The sequence below is a fragment of the Hemitrygon akajei genome, chromosome 4 (assembly GCF_048418815.1).
Source record: "Hemitrygon akajei chromosome 4, sHemAka1.3, whole genome shotgun sequence".
Lineage (NCBI taxonomy): Eukaryota > Metazoa > Chordata > Chondrichthyes > Myliobatiformes > Dasyatidae > Hemitrygon > Hemitrygon akajei.
In genome coordinates, this window is record NC_133127.1 from 170,745,077 (window position 1) to 170,764,176 (window position 19,100).

A 19,100-nucleotide genomic window follows, 5' to 3' on the forward strand; every position below is an offset into this window, starting at 1 on the left:
TTTGTCCTTAAATGTCAGAATGATCAAGTGCAAAGTGGAATTTAGTCTATGAAGCTCTAGGCCAGGCAAGCAAGATGCCAAATACAGTTTTGCATTGAGAAGCACAACTAATCACTTCATTCAAAAAATATTACATACCTATTACACTTGTCCTACTTCCCAAATGTAGCATCTACTTATGTAGGGAAAGAGCAGGAACTGGATCGTTTTACCCTTCTGTAAACATTATCAAGTTACAATATCACATGTCAATGCCGTTAAGAAAACATCAACTAATATCTGCTACAATGACTAGGAGAAATCTCAAACTAAGAAATCCGTATTTTACTATTTATTGAGAAATTCAAGAACTCTACAGTGATAGATGCATTTTATAACAGTTGAACAAACATTATCACCCATACTACAATCATGTTTTTGTTTGCTAGAAATCAGACAAGAAATTTACAAAGTTCCATTGAATGTGACCGAGACTCAAGGTTTGTAGCAGACAGAAATACCACTTCATTAAGCAAATATGAACAGTTCGATCACTTAGTAGGATAATTACATTGCGGCCTGTACTGTGCAGGCTTCTTGCTCCTTTCCCATCCACAGGTGCAGTGCTGTGGTTGGAGTCTTTTGCCCAAATACGGCACAGTGATGGATAAAATACATTCAGGCGACTGAAGTGTCAGAGGACAAATCATAACATTTTTTTTTAAATCAGCTAAAGGGTTAGGGGCAGGGGGGAAATTGCATTTTATTAATGCTGTTGTTACATTGCTGATTGTTCATATTCGTCAGAAAAGAAAGCACTGGACAGGTAAAAATATCAAAGTTTTCTTTTTTAAAAAAAAGTCTAATCCAGTCCTGGGATCACTGATAATCAACCCTCTTTGAGGTAAATACAACACTGGCAATCTTAAGGAAAAATAGGCTGAAAAAGGTTCGACATCAAGAGGGTAGGCTGCCACACCAGAACAATGACTTTGACCATTTTCCAACAGTTTTTCCTTTCAGTACAAAAAGTTCTTAAATTGGAATATCTTGCAGCAAGTAGAAGTTCCCACAATATTGTCTCTCCCCTCCTCCCCACTGAAGGCAGTACCAGACTCCCAAAATAATATTTACATTACAAACTGCCCGGAGTCATTCTCTGCTTATTCTGTTCCTGAGGTGGTACTATTTTAACTGGAATCAGGATCATCAAAATTCACCTCAACTGCAAATTTTTCACTGTAGATTTTCCAGGTTTTTGGCTTGTGGGGGTTGTCAAGTTCATCCCTGGACAAGCAGAGTCTGAAATACATAATAGGTACATTGCTAAAATGAAATAATGGAGTTTTGTCAAAATTTGGTCAGACAATGACTATTTATTTATCCTAACTTTTAAAAGGATCTGTTTGATAATTGCTGGTCCTTGACACAAACACAAGTGGTACTAGTAATTTTTTTTTAAATACTCTGCAATGGGGACAAACCCATATTTAACTTTTCAAAGCAAACCAAAAGTTTTACAAAATTCCTGCTTGCAAAGTCAAGCAGAACAAATTAGTGCATTTTGCTGGTATACTTTTAACTGAAAGCAACCTCGAAAATCAATACTAAATTCTACACGATAAAAGATATATCTTTGGGTCTATTGTTCAGCATTATAGACAAAATGGGATTTTGACTGAGGCACTGCTACAATACAATAGCAATTCCAGCACCTCAGTATGCAAATATAGTTTTCAGCTAGGGTGAACTTTCCTTCCCCACCTCTGCCCCAGCTGATTATATGACAAGCATTATAGCAAATTGTCAGGAAACAACCAAGAAAAAAAAATCACAAGAGATTCTACAGATGCTGGAAATTTTGAGCAACAGAATGTGAGAGGAACTCGACAAGTCAAACGGCATCTACGGAAGGGAATAAGCAGTCAGCATCAGTGAGACCCGACACAGTCTGGGGGACCACTTGGTCGAGCACCTTCACTGCCTGCCGTGAAAGGCAGCATCTCCTGGTGGCTACCCATTTTAATTTGACTCTCCATTTTCATTCTGATATGTCTAGCCATGGCAGTAGAGGAGACAATGATGAGGCCAAACACAAGATGTACATGTAAAACCTCATTCTGCCTGGGAGTAACCTCCAACCTGATGGCATGAATGTAATTTCTTCAACCTACTCCTCCTCCTCCCTCTTTTTCCATTCCCTATTCAGGCTCTGCTCTTACCCTTTTTCTCCTAACCTGCTCATTTTCTCCCTCTGGTTTCCCTCCTCCTTCCCCTTCTTCCATTGTCTACAGTCCTTTATCAGATTCATTCTTCAGCCCTTTCCTTACCTTTTCCACCCTCACCGACCAATTTTTACCCTTTTCCCTCCACCCACCTTAATCTGATATTCCTCTTACTGGAGAAGGGTCTCAGCTCAAATGTTGACCGTTTATTCTGCATCAAAGATGCTGCTGTACCATGGAGTTCCTCCAGCATTTTGTGTACTGCTCAAGAAATAACCAGTGCTTGATTAGATGTACAACTTGGGTTGTTCCCTCCCACTGTGAGCATACTTTCCAGAGCATTATGAAGCAGGCATATGTCTACATGCAAAATGAGTTCAAATCTTCAATGTGAAATTTGGTAAGTAAACTTCAAAATAAATTCAGATAAAATGCATTACTTGTCAAACTATGTACAAGATCTACTTGCAATGGTTAGCTTGCACTTTCCTGCTTGGTATTAACCAGTATTTTATTTAAGTCTGCGCTTCGGATTTCAGCCTCAGAAGTCATATGAGTGCCCACAGATGTTGACTATGCAGCACATTCGTCTTCCTTGGACTTCGAGAGACTACTATTTTAAAAAGAAATATAATTGGACTGTACCTATTATTTACAATGAAAGATGTGTTGAACCAAAAGTAGAATGGACAATCATCATAACCTTTGGGTAGGCCCTGAAAAAGAAAAATATTGTAAGTTTTGTTTTATTTTTTTTTACAAATTGGAGAATAATAAATATTTAAATGAACTTACCCCATTAGATTCAAATCTGACTTTAACATCACCACTCACTTCAGGCCCATTCTCCAAGCTAATTATTGCAGAGTTACTTCCAGCATCAAAGAACAGCTGTACACAAAAATTATGTATTAAATGTAGGGATCTGTAAAATACATAATTAACATGACAACAGTACAGACGTTTGGTTACTATTTGGGATAGCTGTCTTTCTTCATGCAAAGCATGAAATTCAAAATATACATGAAGCTTGAACATCAACAATGAAAGAAAGATAGAGAGGATCCGCAGAGTCAGTGGAGACAGGAATGAATAATAGTACACAGCAGAGAAAAGGATGTATAAATAGTTTTTAAACTACTCCTCCATTTCCATAGACCAAACAGCAGATCAACCATGCTTTCCTCCGCCATGTTTGTTTCTATCAAACATGCTCATCAGAAATCCTCCCCCAATCCTTTCAGAAGGAAATGCTGCTCAGCTGTTTGTTCTCTTGCTCCAATGGTGGCCAACACCAACCAGCCCATGTAGTCACTTGAAGATGGGCAATTCAGCTGAGCAAAGCCCCATTTCTCTCCTTCCCACCATCCCCAAACAAATACCATGAAGCTGATTGCAGGTGACAATTTGTCCTGTACAATTGCTCTTCATTCTGATGCTCACTGCTTTCCTCATTTTCCTTGAGCTTCTACCTCTCATCTATTCCTACCTGCCCAGGCTATTCCCAACTTTTTCAGAAAACTACCCAATGCTATACTGGAGACAAATGAGCACACTTATGCCTTCATGCTATCGGGTTAAGAAAAATGCTAATATTTATTATTCATTCCCAACTGCCCTAGAACCAAATGTCTTGCTAGGCTTTTCCACAGGGTGATTAAGAGTGAACCACACTCATGTAGGTCTGAAATTAAAGTTTATGTATGTCATGGGTAAGAATGATTTTTTTTTGCACAAAGGACTGTAGGGAATCTGATGCACTCTTACGACAATCCACTAATTTTGTGGCCAATCTCCATTTTAGCTAAATGGAATAGACTTTGAACCATATTACAGCTTGTAACTGGACATCCAGATCTGTTCTGTGATTAAGAACAGCAAAAAAGTACTCTACACTCTAATCTCAAGGCAGGGCATATTCTTCATTTCACCATCTAGTCAGGGGATCTACCCTGGTTTAATATATCAATCACACACCACATTGCACAAGTTCCTGAGGAGTGTCCTTAATTACATCTTCAGTGTCCTTTCAAAAGGTGATAATTTTGTTTATTATGCAATCTCACAACCAACTAATGCATCACTTCAAAGGTCTACAGTCACCTTTAGTTATGAATAGTAGTGAATAATTAAATTCCAAGAGGAGACTCTAGGAACATTCCAACCCTCAATGATACCAACTTCTGGCCAAATCTTCAATGTTCAGACCAACTAAAGACCAGGCAGATGCATTTGCAAATACATGCAGACAGAAGGGATGCAAAACGTTACGGTAGTGTAGTCAAGTAGCACTCACTCACTGATACCCAGTTTGAATTTAATCAGGACCACTGTCTCATCACATCATCTCTGACTTTATAATGGAAGGATATTGATGAAGCAGATGATAATGATTGATCCTCGAATACTGTCCTTGGGAACTACTGCAGAGAAGATCAACATCTAACTACAAACTTGTTTTGAGAGATTCATCTCCAGCCATTGGATTGTTTTCTCCTTAATGTCCACTTGCTTCAGCATTACCATGGTTCCTTGATGTCACACTTGGTCAAACTTTGCCTTGAGACCAGAGCCAGTCATTCTTACCATCATCCCTGGAATTCAACACTAAACATCGTCCACGTTTAGGATGAGTGTTTGAATCCATTCATCACCTTTGTATAAGGAACCTATTCATTTTCAGATTTAGGTTATTTCTTCAGTGGTCTGATCGAGGCATGACTGCAAGCACGTGGGCGTCGGCCAGTTAGAACAGCGAGAAGAGTTTAAAAGGAGACGGTTATTTCTTCAGCTGTTTGATCAAGGCACGACTGCGCAAGCGCGTAGATGTCAGCCACAGCCAGTTAGAACAGTGGAAGAATTTTAAAAGAGACAGCTTTATAGAGCGGGCGCTAGGAATAGGAGGGCTTTGGCGATAACAGGTTGAGGCCAGGTAGAATACAGACAGGAAGTGTGTGTGTGAGGCCGATGTCCTGTGCTGGGTGTCAGATGTGGGAAGTCTGGGAGACTCCTAGCCTACCGGACGGCCACATCTGCATCAGGTGCGTCAAGCTGCAGCTCCTTAGAGACCGTGTTAGGGAGCTGGAGATGCAGCTCGATGACCTTCATCTGGTCAGGGAGAGTGAGGAGTTGATAGAGAGGAGTTACAGGCAGGTGGTCACACCGGGGCCACGGGAGACAGAGAAGTAGGTCACAGTCAGGAGGGGGAAGGGGAAGAGTCAGGTACTAGAGAGTACCCCTGTGACTGTACCCCTTGACAATAAGTACTCCTGTTTGAGTACTGTTGGGGGTGGACAGCCTACCTGGGGGAAGCGACAGTGGCCGTGCCTCTGGCACAGAGTCTGGCCCTGTGGCTCAGAAGGGTAGGGAAAGGAAGAGGATGGTAGTATTGAAAGGGGACTCTATAGTTAGGGGATCAGATAGGCAATTCTGTGGACACAGGAAAGAAACATGGATGGTAGTTTGCCTCCCAGGTGCCAGGGTCTGGAATGTTTCTGATCACATCCATGACATCCTGAAGTGGGAAGGAGAACAGCCACAGGTCATGGTACGTATTGGTACCAACGACATAGGTAGGAAAAAGGAGGAGGTCCTGAAGCAGACTACAGGGAGTTAGGAAGGAAGTTGAGAAGCAGGACCACAAAGGTAGTAATCTCGGGGTTACTGGCTGTGCCACGTGACAGTGAGTATAGGAATAGAATGAAGTGGAGGATAAACATGTGGCTGAGGGATTGGAGCACGGGGCAGGGATGCAGATTTCTGGATCATTGGGACCGCTTTTGGGGCAGGTGTGACCTATACAAAAAGGACGGGTTGCCCTTGAATCCTGGGGGACCAATATCCTGGCGGGGAGGTTTGCCAAGGCTATTGGAGAGAGTTTAAACTAGAATTGTTGGGGGGGTGGGAACCAAACTGAAGAGACTGGGGAATAGGAGGTTGGCTCACAAATAGAGAAAGCTTCAAGACAGTGCGAGAGGGAGGATAGGCAGGTGACAGAGAAGGCACAGGCTCAGACCAATGGTTTGAGATGTGTCTATTTTAATGCAAGAAGTATTATGAACAAAGCAGATGAGCTTAGAGCATGGACGAGTACTTGGAACTATGATGTGGTGGCCATTACAGAGACTTGGATGGCTCAGGGGCAGGAATGGTTACTTCGAGTACCAGGCTTTAGATGTTTCAGAAAGGACAGGGAGAGAGGCAAAATATGTGGTGGCGTGGCACTGTTGATCAGAGATAGTGTCATGGCTGCAGAAAAGGAGGAACTCATAGAGATGTTTTCTATGGAGACTCTGTGTGTGGAAGTTTGGAACAGGAAGGGGGACAATAACTCTACTGGGTGTTTTTTATAGACATCCCAATAGTAACAGGGACATCAAGGAGCAGATAGGGAGACAGATCCTGGAAAGGTGTAATAATAACAACAGAGTTGTCGTGATGGGAGATTTTAATTTCCCAATATCGATTGGCATCTCTCTAGAGCAAGGTGTTTAGATGGGGTGGAGTTTGTTAGGTGTATTCAGGAAGGCTTCTTGACACAATACTGTATGTAGATAAGATTACAGGAGGAGAGACTGTACTTGATCTAGTATTGGGAAATGAACCTGGTCAGGTGTCAGATCTCTCAGTGGAAGAACATTTTGGAGATAGTGATCACAGTTCTATCTCCTTTACAATAGCGTTGGAGAGGGATAGGAACAGACAAGTTAGGAAAGCATTTAGTTGGAGTAAGGGGAAATATGAGGCTATCAGGCAGGAACTTGGAAGCATAAGTTGGGAACAGATGTTCTCAGGAAAATGTACAGAAGAAATGTGGCAAATGTTCAGGGGATATTTGTGTGGAGTTCTGCATAGGTACGTTCCAATGAGACAGGGAAAGGATTGTAGGGTACAGGAACTGTGGTGTACAAAGGCTGTTGTAAATCTAGTCAAGAAGAAGAGCTTATGAAAGGTTAAAAAAAAACAAGGTAATGGTAGAGATCTAGAAGATTATAAGGCTAGCAGGAAGGAGTTTAAGAATGAAATTAGGAGAGCCAGAAGGGGCTATGAGAAGGCCTTGGCAAACAGGATTAAGGAAACCCCAAGGCATTCTACAAGTATGTAAAGAGCAAAAGGATAAGGAGAGAGAAAAAAGGACCAATCAAGTGTGACAGGGGAAAAGTGTGTATGGCACCGGAGGAGATAGCAGTGGTACTTAATGAATACTTTGCCTCGGTTTTCACACTGGAAAAGGACCTTGGCAATTGTAGGGATGACTTACAGCAGACTGAAAAGCTTGAGCATGTAGATATTAAGAAAGAGGATGTGCTGGAGCTTTTGGAAAGCATCAAGTTGGATAAGTCACCAGGACCAGATGAGATGTAACCCAGGCTACTGTGGGAGGCGAGGGAGGAGATTGCTGAGCCTCTGACGATGATCTCTGCATTATCAATGGAGACAAGAGAGGTTCAGGAAGATTGGAGGGTTGTGGATGTTGTTCCCTTATTCAAGGAAGGGAGTAGAGATAGCCCAGGAAATTATAGACCAGTGAGTCTTACTTCAGTGGTTGGTAAGTTTATGGAGAAGATCCTGAGAGGCAGGATTTATCAACACTTGGAGAGGCATAATATGATTAGGAACAAGTCAGCATGGCTTTGTGAAAGACAGGTCATGCCTTACGAGCCTGATTGAATTTTTTGAGGATGTGACTAAACACATTGAAGAAGGAAGAGCAGTAGGTGTAGTGTATATGGATTTCAGCAAGGCATTTAATAAGGTACCCCATGCAAGGCTTATTGAGAGAGTAAGGAGGCATGGGATCTAAGGGGACATTGCTTTGTAAATCCAGAACTGGCTTGCCCACAGAAGGCAAAGAGTGGTTGTAGACGGGTCATATTCTGCATGGAGGTTGGTGACCAGTGGTGTGCCTCAGGGAGCAGTTCTGGGACCCCTAATCTTTGGGACTTTTATAAATGACCTGGATGAGGAAGTGGACGGATGGGTTAGTAAATTTGCTGATGACACAAAGGTTGGGGGTGTTGTGGATAGTGTGGAGGGCTGTCAGAGGTTACAACAGGACATTGATAGGATGCAAAACTGGGTTGAGAAGTGGCAGATGGAGTTCAATCCAGATAAGTGTGAGGTGGTTCATTTTGATAGGTCAAATATGATGGCAGAATATAGTATTAATGGTAAGACTCTTGGCAGTGTGGAGGATCAGAGGGATCTTGGGATCTGAGTCCATTGGACACTCAAAGCTGCTGCGCAGGTTGACTCTGTGGTTAAGAAGGCATACGGTTCATTGGCTTGCATCAATCATGAGATTGAGTTTAAGAGCCAAGAGGTAATGTTGCAGCTATATAGGACCCTGGTCAGACCCCACTTGGAGTACTGTGCTCAGTTCTGGTCGCCTCACTACAGGAAGGATGCGGATACTATAGAGAGAGTGCAGAGGAGATTTACAAGGATATTGCCTAGATTGGGGAGCTTGCCTTATGAGAATAAATTGAGTTAACTCAGCATTTTCTCCTTGGAGTTACAGAGGATGAGAGGTGACCCGATTGAGGGGTATAAGATGATAAGAGGCATTGATCATGTGGATAGTCAGAGGCTTTTTCCCAGGGCTGAAGTGGCTAGCACAAGAGAGCAGTTATAAGGTGCTTGGAAGTAGGTACAGAGGAGATGTCAGGGGTAAGTTTGTTTGTTTGTTTTTTTTTATAAACACAGAGAATAAGTGCGTGGAATGGGCTGCTGGCAACGGTGGTGGAGGCAGATATGATAGGGTCTTTTAAGAGACTCCTGGAAAGGTACAAGGTGCTTAGAAAAATCTAGGGTTACTCAAAGTCCTCAGTAATTTCTAAGGCAAGGCCATGTTCGGCACAGTTTTGTGGGCCAAAGGGCCTGTATTGTGCTGTAGGTTTTCTATGTTTCTATTTAGTCTCCCCCACAATAAGATGGGGAGAATCCATATAATTAGTAGATTGTTGTGACATTAGGTTCACTGCTGTCCTCTGGCAAAAGAAAAATAAATTCTGCCATGCTTACTGATGACAAATAGAATTTCAGATCCACAACAATATCTTAATTGCCACATGGAAATCTTCAGCAAGACATTAAGAGAATCTACATTTCAGTAACCAGAGGATCTCATTAACTCCTAAAGGAGGACATTTCAAAAAGAGAACATCCAGAGCTCCAAGTAGAATGGGCACTGGAAAGGCTGCTTTGATTACCACTACCGAAGCACCTCATGGACGGAACGTACTTTTGGGAAGCAGGATCCCAAAGCATGATGAGCGTCTATTTGGGAGTATTGAACATCATACTTTAGATGTTGTATAGAAAAAGTCCTGATGAATTGAGATACAGGCAATAAATACAAAGCTACTGCAAACACAGAGAAACCAAAAAGGGGACAACACTACGTCAACCTTTTTTTAATGAAGGACTCAGCATAAAGTAAACCTTTCTGTAATTTTACAGGACATAGCTAAGTCATCTCGAGTGTTTAGCTCTCCATATCAGAGAAAGACTATTACTTCCCCTTGTGTCAGTAAATCATAATAGACTGATTAGAGGAATGTTAAGGCTGGGTTTTGAAAAGTAATCTAGGAAGCTTTGCCTGTAATCAAGCTGAGAACAACAAAAGACAATCCCACAGAGATGAGCAAATTTCTGAAGGGGAATGACAGGGTAAGTGCTGAGCCTGGGTACTACACCAGTCTGTACACCTCCTTCACCTCTATTCAGGGCCCGGTCCTTCCAGGTGAGGCAACACTTCACCTGCAAATCTGCTGAGGTCGTCTATCATATCCGGTGCTCCCCCTGCAGTCTGCTCTACATTGGTGAGACCTGACGTAAGCTGGGGGACCACTTTGTCAAGTACCTCTGCACCACCTGCGACAAGTGGAACGTTCCAGTGGCCAAACATCTTAACTTTGATTCGCATTCTGATGTGGCCAAGATGAGGCCACCCTCAGGATGAAGAAGCTATACCTCATTTTCCTACTGGGTATCCTCCAATCTGGTGGCATAGATATTGATCTCACTTTCTGGTAAACAAATTTCCCCCACCCCCGCACCTCCTTCCTCTATTTCCCACTCTGACCTTTTACTTTTCACCTGTTTATACTCCCCCCGGGTCCTCTCCTCTGTCCCCTTCCTCTGTGGTCCACTCTCTTCTCCGAATCTTTCCTCTCCAGCCTTTGACCTTTCCCACCCACCTGGCTTCATCTATCACCTTCCAGATAGCCTCCTTCCCCTCTCCCCCACCCCAACCTTTTTATTCTGGCATTCACCCCTCCCCCTTCTCCGTCCTGAAGAAGCGTCTCAGCCCAAAATGTTGACTGATTATTCTTTTCCACAGATGCTAGCTGACCTGCTGAGTTTCTCCAGTGTTCTGTGTGGAAATGCTCAGGTTTACGGTGGGTGGGGAGGGGGGGAGCTCATGGCTTCAAGAGAGGTCGTTTATTTAGGATTGTTGGGAGCAAATCTTCAGGACGTTCTACCCTGGTGCTCTCCAGATATTTGACAGTAATGGGCAGCACAGGGGGGTTTTAAATCTCTAATGAGGATCAAGACTGAGCAGGGCAAAGTGTGACCAATCATGACCTCACTATGTGTCAGTGCAAAGTGCAACCAATCATGACCTAAGTGTCAGGGCAAAGTGCGACCAATCATGACATAACTAAGTGTCAGGGCAAGTTTGAGGGGCTGTATGGCCAGATGTTCCTTTTATTTCTTATGATCCTGACTTATCTGCTTAATCCATCTAGGACCCCAGTCCAGGTTAACTGCTGGCTGATCAGGATCTGTGCTAGTTAAAGTAGTCCTTTGCCACTGCAGGGTGTAATCAGTTTGTCTTTCCTCAAGCCAGTTTATAGATTGGCTAGTGGCAAGAATGAACACTTATTTTACTGACAGAATGATTGCTAATGTCTGCTAACATCTAGCCATTCAGATTGCAACATTTGCCTTTGGTTTGTATTGCCCAAACTCTTGCATCCATGCCCTTAGGGAGAATCATTCATCTACTGAATGTGACCATTGCCCAGGAGCATCTCGCTACAAAAAGCAGATTCAAGCTGCCCAAGGATCACCTTTTTCCATCAGACATGAATATTTTAATTCCCATCCCAGCCACCTGTGAGAAAACAGCAGTGAGCCAATCAGATTAATTGAAGGGACCATTGATATTGGCCATAGCGAGTATTACACACGTCACAACCTGCTCACAGCAGCTGATGCTTTAGACTTTAAACTGAACAATCCAGTGTTATATTAGCACTATTTTTCTCTCTGCTTTTGTCACGGCTTTCACTGAGGTAGTCACACAAAGTCAGTGCCAGAGAAGAGCAAAATTAGAGCCCTTGTGTTATTATTTCTTACTTAATGAGATACAGGGCAGAGACAGCCATGCCACTCAGCAAGCCCAATTTAGCCCCAGCCTATTCACAGAACAATTTACAATGTCCAATTAACCTACCAACTAGGACATTTGAAGAATAGACAATAGGAGCAGGAGTAGGCCATTCGGCCCTTTGAACTAGCACTGCCATTCAATGTGATCATGGCTGATCATCCACAATCAGTACCCCGTTCATGCCTTCTCCCCATCTCCCTTGACTCTGCTATCTTTAAGAGCTCTATCCAACTCTTTCTTGAAAGCATCCAGAGAATTGGCCTCCACCGCCTTCTGAGGCAGAGCATTCCACAGATCCACAACTCTCTGGGTGAAAAAAGTTTTTCCTGAACTCTGTTCTAAATGTCCTACCCCTTATTCTTAAACTGTGGCCTCTGGTTCTGGACTCCTCCAACATTGGGAACATGTTTCCTGTCTCTAGCGTGTCCAATCCCTTAATTATCTTATTTGTTTCAATCAGATCCCCTCTCATTCTTCTAAATTCCGGTGTATACATGCCCAGTCACTCCAATCTTTCAACATATGACAGTCCCACCATCCCGGGAATCAATCTCGTGAACCTACTCTGCACTCCTTCAGTAGCAAGAATGTCCTTCCTCACATTTGGAGACCAAAACTGAACACAATACTCCAGGTGTGGTCTCACCAGGGCCCTGTACAACTGCAGAAGGACCTCTTTACTCCTATACTCAACTCAAAGGAGAAACCAGAGCACCTGAAGGAAACCCATGCAGTCACGGGGAGAATGTACAGACAGTGGCGGGGGGTAGAAATCAATGTAAAAATTATGAGAATTACATCTGAAACACGAAGAGATTAGCGATTACTGGAGTTTACTAGAATGTCAGACTTCCTCAGAGCAATCAGTGCCATCTCTAAACGATTACCCATCAAAAAGCTGGTTGTGAAGGTAATCAGTAAATACTTGACTCAACCGAGATTCTTAAACTACAATACTCGAGTTGCAAGTGTTCACTATGAGAATTATAGTCAATTTAAGTTAGAAGAACAAGAGAATGATAGTGGTCTGTAAAATAATTAACAGTCTAGGTTGTATCTTTGTTGGTGGATGGCTCCAGTTAACAGATTGAGGGCAGAGAATACATTTAAATTATACGTGGACAAAAATACATCAAACCATTCTCCCAAGAGAACAAAGGATCCTCAAAACTGTTAGATGTCGATTTATTTCATGTTTTTGACAAAACCAGTTTCTGCCTGGAGTAGTTTGAATCAAAGACCATGACTTGGTCTAGCGATCTTCTGGACTCCTTTCAAGAGCACCAGCCTGTACTTTCCCATTTCCTCCCCAGCTCACCCCACCCAATTTGCTCAGTGCTCTTTTAGGGTGGCAAAAAATTCTTTTAGTCATGATGTTTTGGCCATTACAGCATAGGATAGGCTTAAAACATCTGTTTTTTTTCATATTATTTGTCATATACATGCCACAGTTACCAGATGGTAGAGCAGACATACTCACCATGCAGCCTCATCTGCCCTGCAAAGTCACACTATTATTTTACTGTTACCTGCATTCGTCAGGTACAGTGGAACGCCATTGCTAGAACTCTAGGCAGCCTGCCACCATTTTCTTGGCAACTGGACCTCAAGTTTGCTTATAACATTGTTGCCTTAAACAGAAGAGTTACTTGCTACAGAAATTGCCTCATGCAAGTATGTACAGAGTAAAAAAGCAATACAGCATGGATACAGTCCCTTGGCTCAGTGAGTCCATGTCAACCATGGCACCCAATCAGCTAATCCCCATCTCCTTGGTCAGACCATATCCCTCTAACCCCCACATTTCTGTGTACCTTCCAAATGGTTCTTAAATTATACTACTGTACCTGCCTCAACCACTTCCTCTGGCAGCTCGTTCTGTATACTCACCACCCTGGATAGAAAAGTTGCCCCTCGGATCCCTTTCAAACCTGTCCACTCTCAGCCCAACTCTATGCACCCCCCCCACTTTCTGCCCACCTTAACTATGCCCTCATGATCTTATAAACTTCTATAAGATTATCACCCTCATGAAAGGCTACACTCCAAAAAATAAAGAGCTACCCTGGCCAATCTCTCAGGCCCGGCAACATCCCCAAACCTTTTCCGCTCTCTTTCCAGAGAAACCACATATTTCTCATAATAGGATGACCAAAACTATACACAACACTCTAAAAGTGCTCTCAATGACTAGTACAACTAAAGATAATGCCCCAGTTCCTATACTCAGTGCCTCAGCTGATGAAGGCCACCATGTCAAACATGATTTTCCCCAGCCTGACTACCTGTAACATCACAGTCAATAAACTCTCAAGTCCCTCTGTTCCTTTACATTCCCTAGTGCCATATCATTCATACTGTAAATCCTATGTTTGTTTAATGTTCCAAAATGCATCACCTCATCTATCCATATTGAAGTCCATTTGCCCCACTTTGGCCCACTTCCCAATTAATCAAAATCCCCCTGCCCTCTGTAATGCAAGATAACCTTCTAACACTTAATTTTGTGTCATCTGCAAATTTACAAATCAAACATTGAAATAATTTATATGAATCACAAGCAACACCGACCACCACAGCACAGCACCAGTCACTAGCCTCCATTCTGACAAGCCTTCCACTACCATCCTCTACTTTCAGATTATATGAACTAAAACTATTCCATTACAAAGTGTTCCATTTTGCATCAGATTATTTGATATACAGTATTGTACAAAAGTCCTAGACATGTATGTAGCTAGGGTATTTAAAATTTTTGCACAGCACTGGATTGCATTGTACTGCGGCTGTGAGAAAATAAAAACAAATTTCATGACATACATGAGCAATGACAAACCTGATTCTGCTTTGGGTCCCTATTGAGAACTGAGAGTAGGAAGGGGACACAGAGAAGGGAATCATGGATGAGCAAAGGGGAAGGGAGAGAGGAGGGAGCAGCAAGCACCAGATATTCTGTAATGATCAAACTAATTGCTTGGAATCAAATGACCTTGCTTGATGTCTCAAGGCTGGGTGTGTCTGCATCTGTCTCCCACCCTTGGCACTCCTTTTCTGCCACCCGTCCCACACACCTCCCGCAGGGGTCCACCCTCACCATTCCCAACATCATTTACTCCCCCCAGATTTACAAACTCATTCTCTGCTCCAAGCTGACAAATACAGTACTGTGCAAAAGTCTTAGGCACCCTAACAATATTTATATATATATATATATATATATAAAAAAAAATGTAAAATATAGGTAGGGTGCCTAAAAGATTTGTACACTGTACTCAACATGGCAACAGCCAAAAGAGATAATGAGTCACATTTGAATTTGAATGAATGCCAAGATGTTATCAAGGTATATTTGGCAGGGTAAAAGGCCTAGAGTTCATCTCAAAACTTTGCAATTAGCAAAGGAAAAGTGGGGATGGGGCCTACCTTCTCTTAGAGATTATTATTTTGCAGCACAGTTGAGAGCTGTGATATGTTGGTGCGACCCATCATATGACGCTCAATGGAAAAACATTGAGGAGTGGGTACTTCCCATCCCCATACAAGCAATTTTGGCAGATAACAACCTGTAAAGGTACATAAATACTATTGATAACCCATGGGTGAAATTGACTCTTAAAATATGGAAAACTACTATAAAAGAATATAATCTAAAGGGAGATCTTGCAATTCTTAAATGGTGTGCATATGACTCAGATTTTACACCAAATAAATTGGATGCTAGATTTAAGGACTGGACAGCTAAAGAAATAACAGTTCTTTGCAACATAATGAAAGAAGGAACACTGTTCAGTTTTGAAATGCTTAAAGAGAAACACTTATTAGAAAAACAAGATTTTTATGAATATTTACAGATGTGACAATATGTTAATAAGACGCTTAAAAATGTAACCAAGGCAAGTACATGCTTGATAGAGCTATTTAGAAAAGCATATAATTCAGATAATGGTAGTAGAATCATTTCAAGCATGTATAAGGGGTTGTCAAATCTTAAAATCTTAAAATACATTTGACTTCATACATTAAAACAAAATGGGAGAAGAAAGGAGGGATAATTATATCTGAGGAAGAATGGACAATAATATGGAGGTATCAATGGAAGTGTACCAGTTCACAGAAATGGAGGGAGATTGGATGGAAAAACTTGATAAGATATTTTATTACACCCTCTCAGAAATCCCATTATGACAGTAACTTCCCTGTTTGCTGGAGAAATTGTGGAAATCAAAATGCAAATCATTATCATATTTTTTGGGACTGCCCTGTTATCAAAGACTATTGGAGGGGGATACACAATGCCCTACAAGGCATCTTTAAATGTGAAATACCCTTAAAGAGTAAGACCATATATTTTGGATATATACCTCAAGAATGGTTAAAAAGAGATAAATATTTAATGAATATACTGTTGGTGGCTGATAAAAAGACTCTTACTAGGTAATGGTTATCACAGGAGAGCCCAACTTTCAATACATGGATGGAAATTACAATGGACATTCACAAAATGGAGAAGATAACAGCATCTATTAAGTATCTATCATACTGGGAAAAATGGTTTAACTACCTAATGCCTCATAGGCCTGATTTTATTCTCACAAATCAATGAATATGTTGTAAAAAAAAAGATCACTCCCTACTTGTACATAGTTGTTTCCTTTTGCTTGTTTTTTCTCTCCACTCATAAGTATATACCTCAGATAAATACTATGTGGAGATTTGTGACATATACATGTACAATGTCTGAAATATATCTTATGGAAATGTTTGATGATGAACTTCAATTTAAAAAATTACAAAATATTGAATTTGAATGAATGCAAAACAATGGTATTCTAATTAGTATTCTGCTGTTTACCTGAATTTAAGCTTGAAAGATTAAAACAGTATACCATGTTATTTGGAATGAAAACACGGTGTTAATGAACTCTCCAAATCTTTAATCATTGTGTACTTTACCTTACAATTTTCTTGTGTCGCACAAACACACTGAAATACAAGCACCTTCTTCACAATAATTTCAACCTTCAAGTCACTGCCGTTGTTCCTACCAACACCTGTGTGGGGTGGAAAATATTTTACTTGTTAATCATCTGTCAGTCATTGCAGACTTGGTATTTCTTATACTGAAAACCATGCAAATGTTGAAGATCTGAGAACAACAAAAAAAATGCACTACCTAGGGAAGGAGCTCCCAACGTTTTGCTTGCCAAAGACTCCTACCATTAACCGAGAGGTCCGTGAACTCCAGGTTGGGAACCCCTGGCCTAGAGGGAAATTACTTTAGGTTCCCCTTGCGCTTCTAAGCCAAACTCACCAAGTTGGCTATTTAGCACCCAAAAAATTATTTCACACAACTATATCAAAGTGAAAACATTGTCAGTCCACTTAATGTTGGAAATATACAAAATTGTGGAGGTGTTAAAGCCCCAAATGGTACTTTTGGGATGCTTCCCAAACAAGGGGTTAATTAACTAAGTTACTTACAATTTATAGATTGGTAAGACAATGGATAGAAGACACAGTAAATGTTGGAATCTAGAGCAACATAATGTTAGAAGAGCTCTGTGGGGTCGAACAGCATCAGTGGAAGGAAAGAAATTGTCAAAACTGCCTGCTAAAACCGTGCATCAGGACTGAGAGTGGAGAGATGTGATGTCCAAGAGAGAGAAGTGAAGTGGAAAGAAAGAGCTCCAAGGTGATTAATGAACTGAGGAGGGGTGCAAGATCACGGGCAGGTATGGCCAGGTAGGAGAGGTGAGCAGGGGTGGAGTTCAAAGATTTTGGTAGGTGAATGATAGATGGAGGCAAAGAGAGGAAAAATAAACAACAGATGGAACAAGGTGGGAGAGGAGAGTGATAACCAGGAACCGCAGTGCTGGACTGTGTAATGTAAAAGAGATGAGAATGTGAACCAAAAAGACGACTAGGGAGAGGCTTGTCTGCTGGAACCAGATGGCAACTGAGGAGAGTTGGAGAATGAAATTGGTAGACGGAGGGAAAGGTAAAAGATGGTGAAATAGAATTGGTAATAGTGGGAAGGGGGACAAAAATGGGGGAAGAGAAACAGGACAAACAAGGGGACAGGCTACTGTTGTTGCATGAATGACAGCACCAGAGAAAACTACCGGTAGATACAAAGCAGCTTCTTTATCCGACAAAACAAGGTACAGCAAGCATCATGTGGAGATGCTTTTGGTGGAAAGGTCTGCTGACCCAGCATGGGGCTTGATATTTTATGTGTCAAGTATCAAAGGACAACTCCATATTTACAATGTATGGGCATTGCTTTCTTTGAAACTACATACAACCTTCACACCTCCTGATTCACCTCCCCATCACAGACATCCAAATGAATGCTAATCAGCATTGTCTAGACCGAGATTCACAGCTTTTAGGAACTCATTATTCAGAGCTGCACTCCAAATTAAATGCACGATAAATTTTCAGATGTGAAGACTGGTAGCTAAAGTCAATTGTTAAACGTACACGCCCTAAACCCAAAAATCACTAACATTACCTAAATTGAAAAAATGCAATATTCATGCCCTTGGGTTGTAGATTACTGAAGCAGAATACAAGGTATTGCTCCTCTAGCTTGTGTTGGCAGTAGAAAGGCCATGGATGGACATGTCAGAAGAGGAGATGAAATGGTTGGCAACTGGGAGCTCAAGATGGCCATGGCTCTCTGAGAGTAGGTGTTCTTTCAAACAGTCATCAAGTCAGCGTTTAGTTACTGATGTACAGGAGGTCACAGTAGGAGCACTAAATTTAGAGGAAGAGGAGGCCACATCAAGAAGAGAAGTTCAGAGACACATACAGTATGTACCTTTGCTTCTCCTTGAAGGGCTGCTTAGCTCTCTTGATGATGGAGGAGGTGGTGTAACGACAAGTGTTAGATCAACTAAGAGGGCAGGTAAACATGACAGATGTAAACGTGACAGACAGGTATGGAGGGATTGGTGGACCAAGAAGTCTCAGAGGGAGTGATCCCCGAAGAGTTCAGAATGGAACAAGGGGAAGATGTAGCTGGTGGTGGGATCACGTTATAGCTGGGGGATATGGAGACTCATGAGGTGAAGGACAGGACAAGGGGAAATTCTATCTCTGTTCAGTCTGGGAGGAGGTGGGCTGACAGCAGAAGTGCAAGAAACAGAGGTGATATCAGATAGGGTTCCATCCACAGAAATAAGCCATGGTTCCTGAAATGGGAAGACATTCCCAATGTCCTGGAATAGAAGGCCTAATCTTGATAGTAAATACATTGGTGACAGCAATGGTGAGAAAGCAATGGCACCTTTACAAGGGACAAGATGGGAAGAGATGTAGTATACGTAGCTGTGACAGTGGGTTAATAGTAACCAGAGGAGAGCTTGTCTGCCGAGATACAGTTAGATCTAGAAAAGTGAGTGGAATATCAGAAATGGGCCACATGGATGAATATAACAGTTAATACTGTACCCACATACACACACTTAAGGTAATAGCCCAGATTGTGCTAA

At 41.9% G+C, this 19,100-nt stretch overlaps 1 protein-coding gene across 4 annotated transcripts in view; it reads right to left on the reverse strand.

The window, feature by feature from the left end:
* Positions 1 to 316: 316 nt before the first annotated feature.
* tpte (transmembrane phosphatase with tensin homology) overlaps positions 317 to 19,100 on the reverse strand; it is an 89,032-nt gene continuing 70,248 nt past the window's right edge. For all 4 annotated transcript variants that reach the window (XM_073043963.1, XM_073043964.1, XM_073043961.1 and 1 more), the window contains 4 exons: positions 16,558 to 16,655; positions 3,000 to 3,095; positions 2,850 to 2,920; positions 317 to 1,281 (listed from right to left, as the gene is read on the reverse strand). In XM_073043963.1, the coding sequence (XP_072900064.1) occupies positions 1,170 to 1,281; positions 2,850 to 2,920; positions 3,000 to 3,095; positions 16,558 to 16,655 (377 nt within the window). In that variant the 3' untranslated portion in view covers positions 317 to 1,169. The remainder of the gene's footprint in view (positions 1,282 to 2,849; positions 2,921 to 2,999; positions 3,096 to 16,557; positions 16,656 to 19,100) is intronic.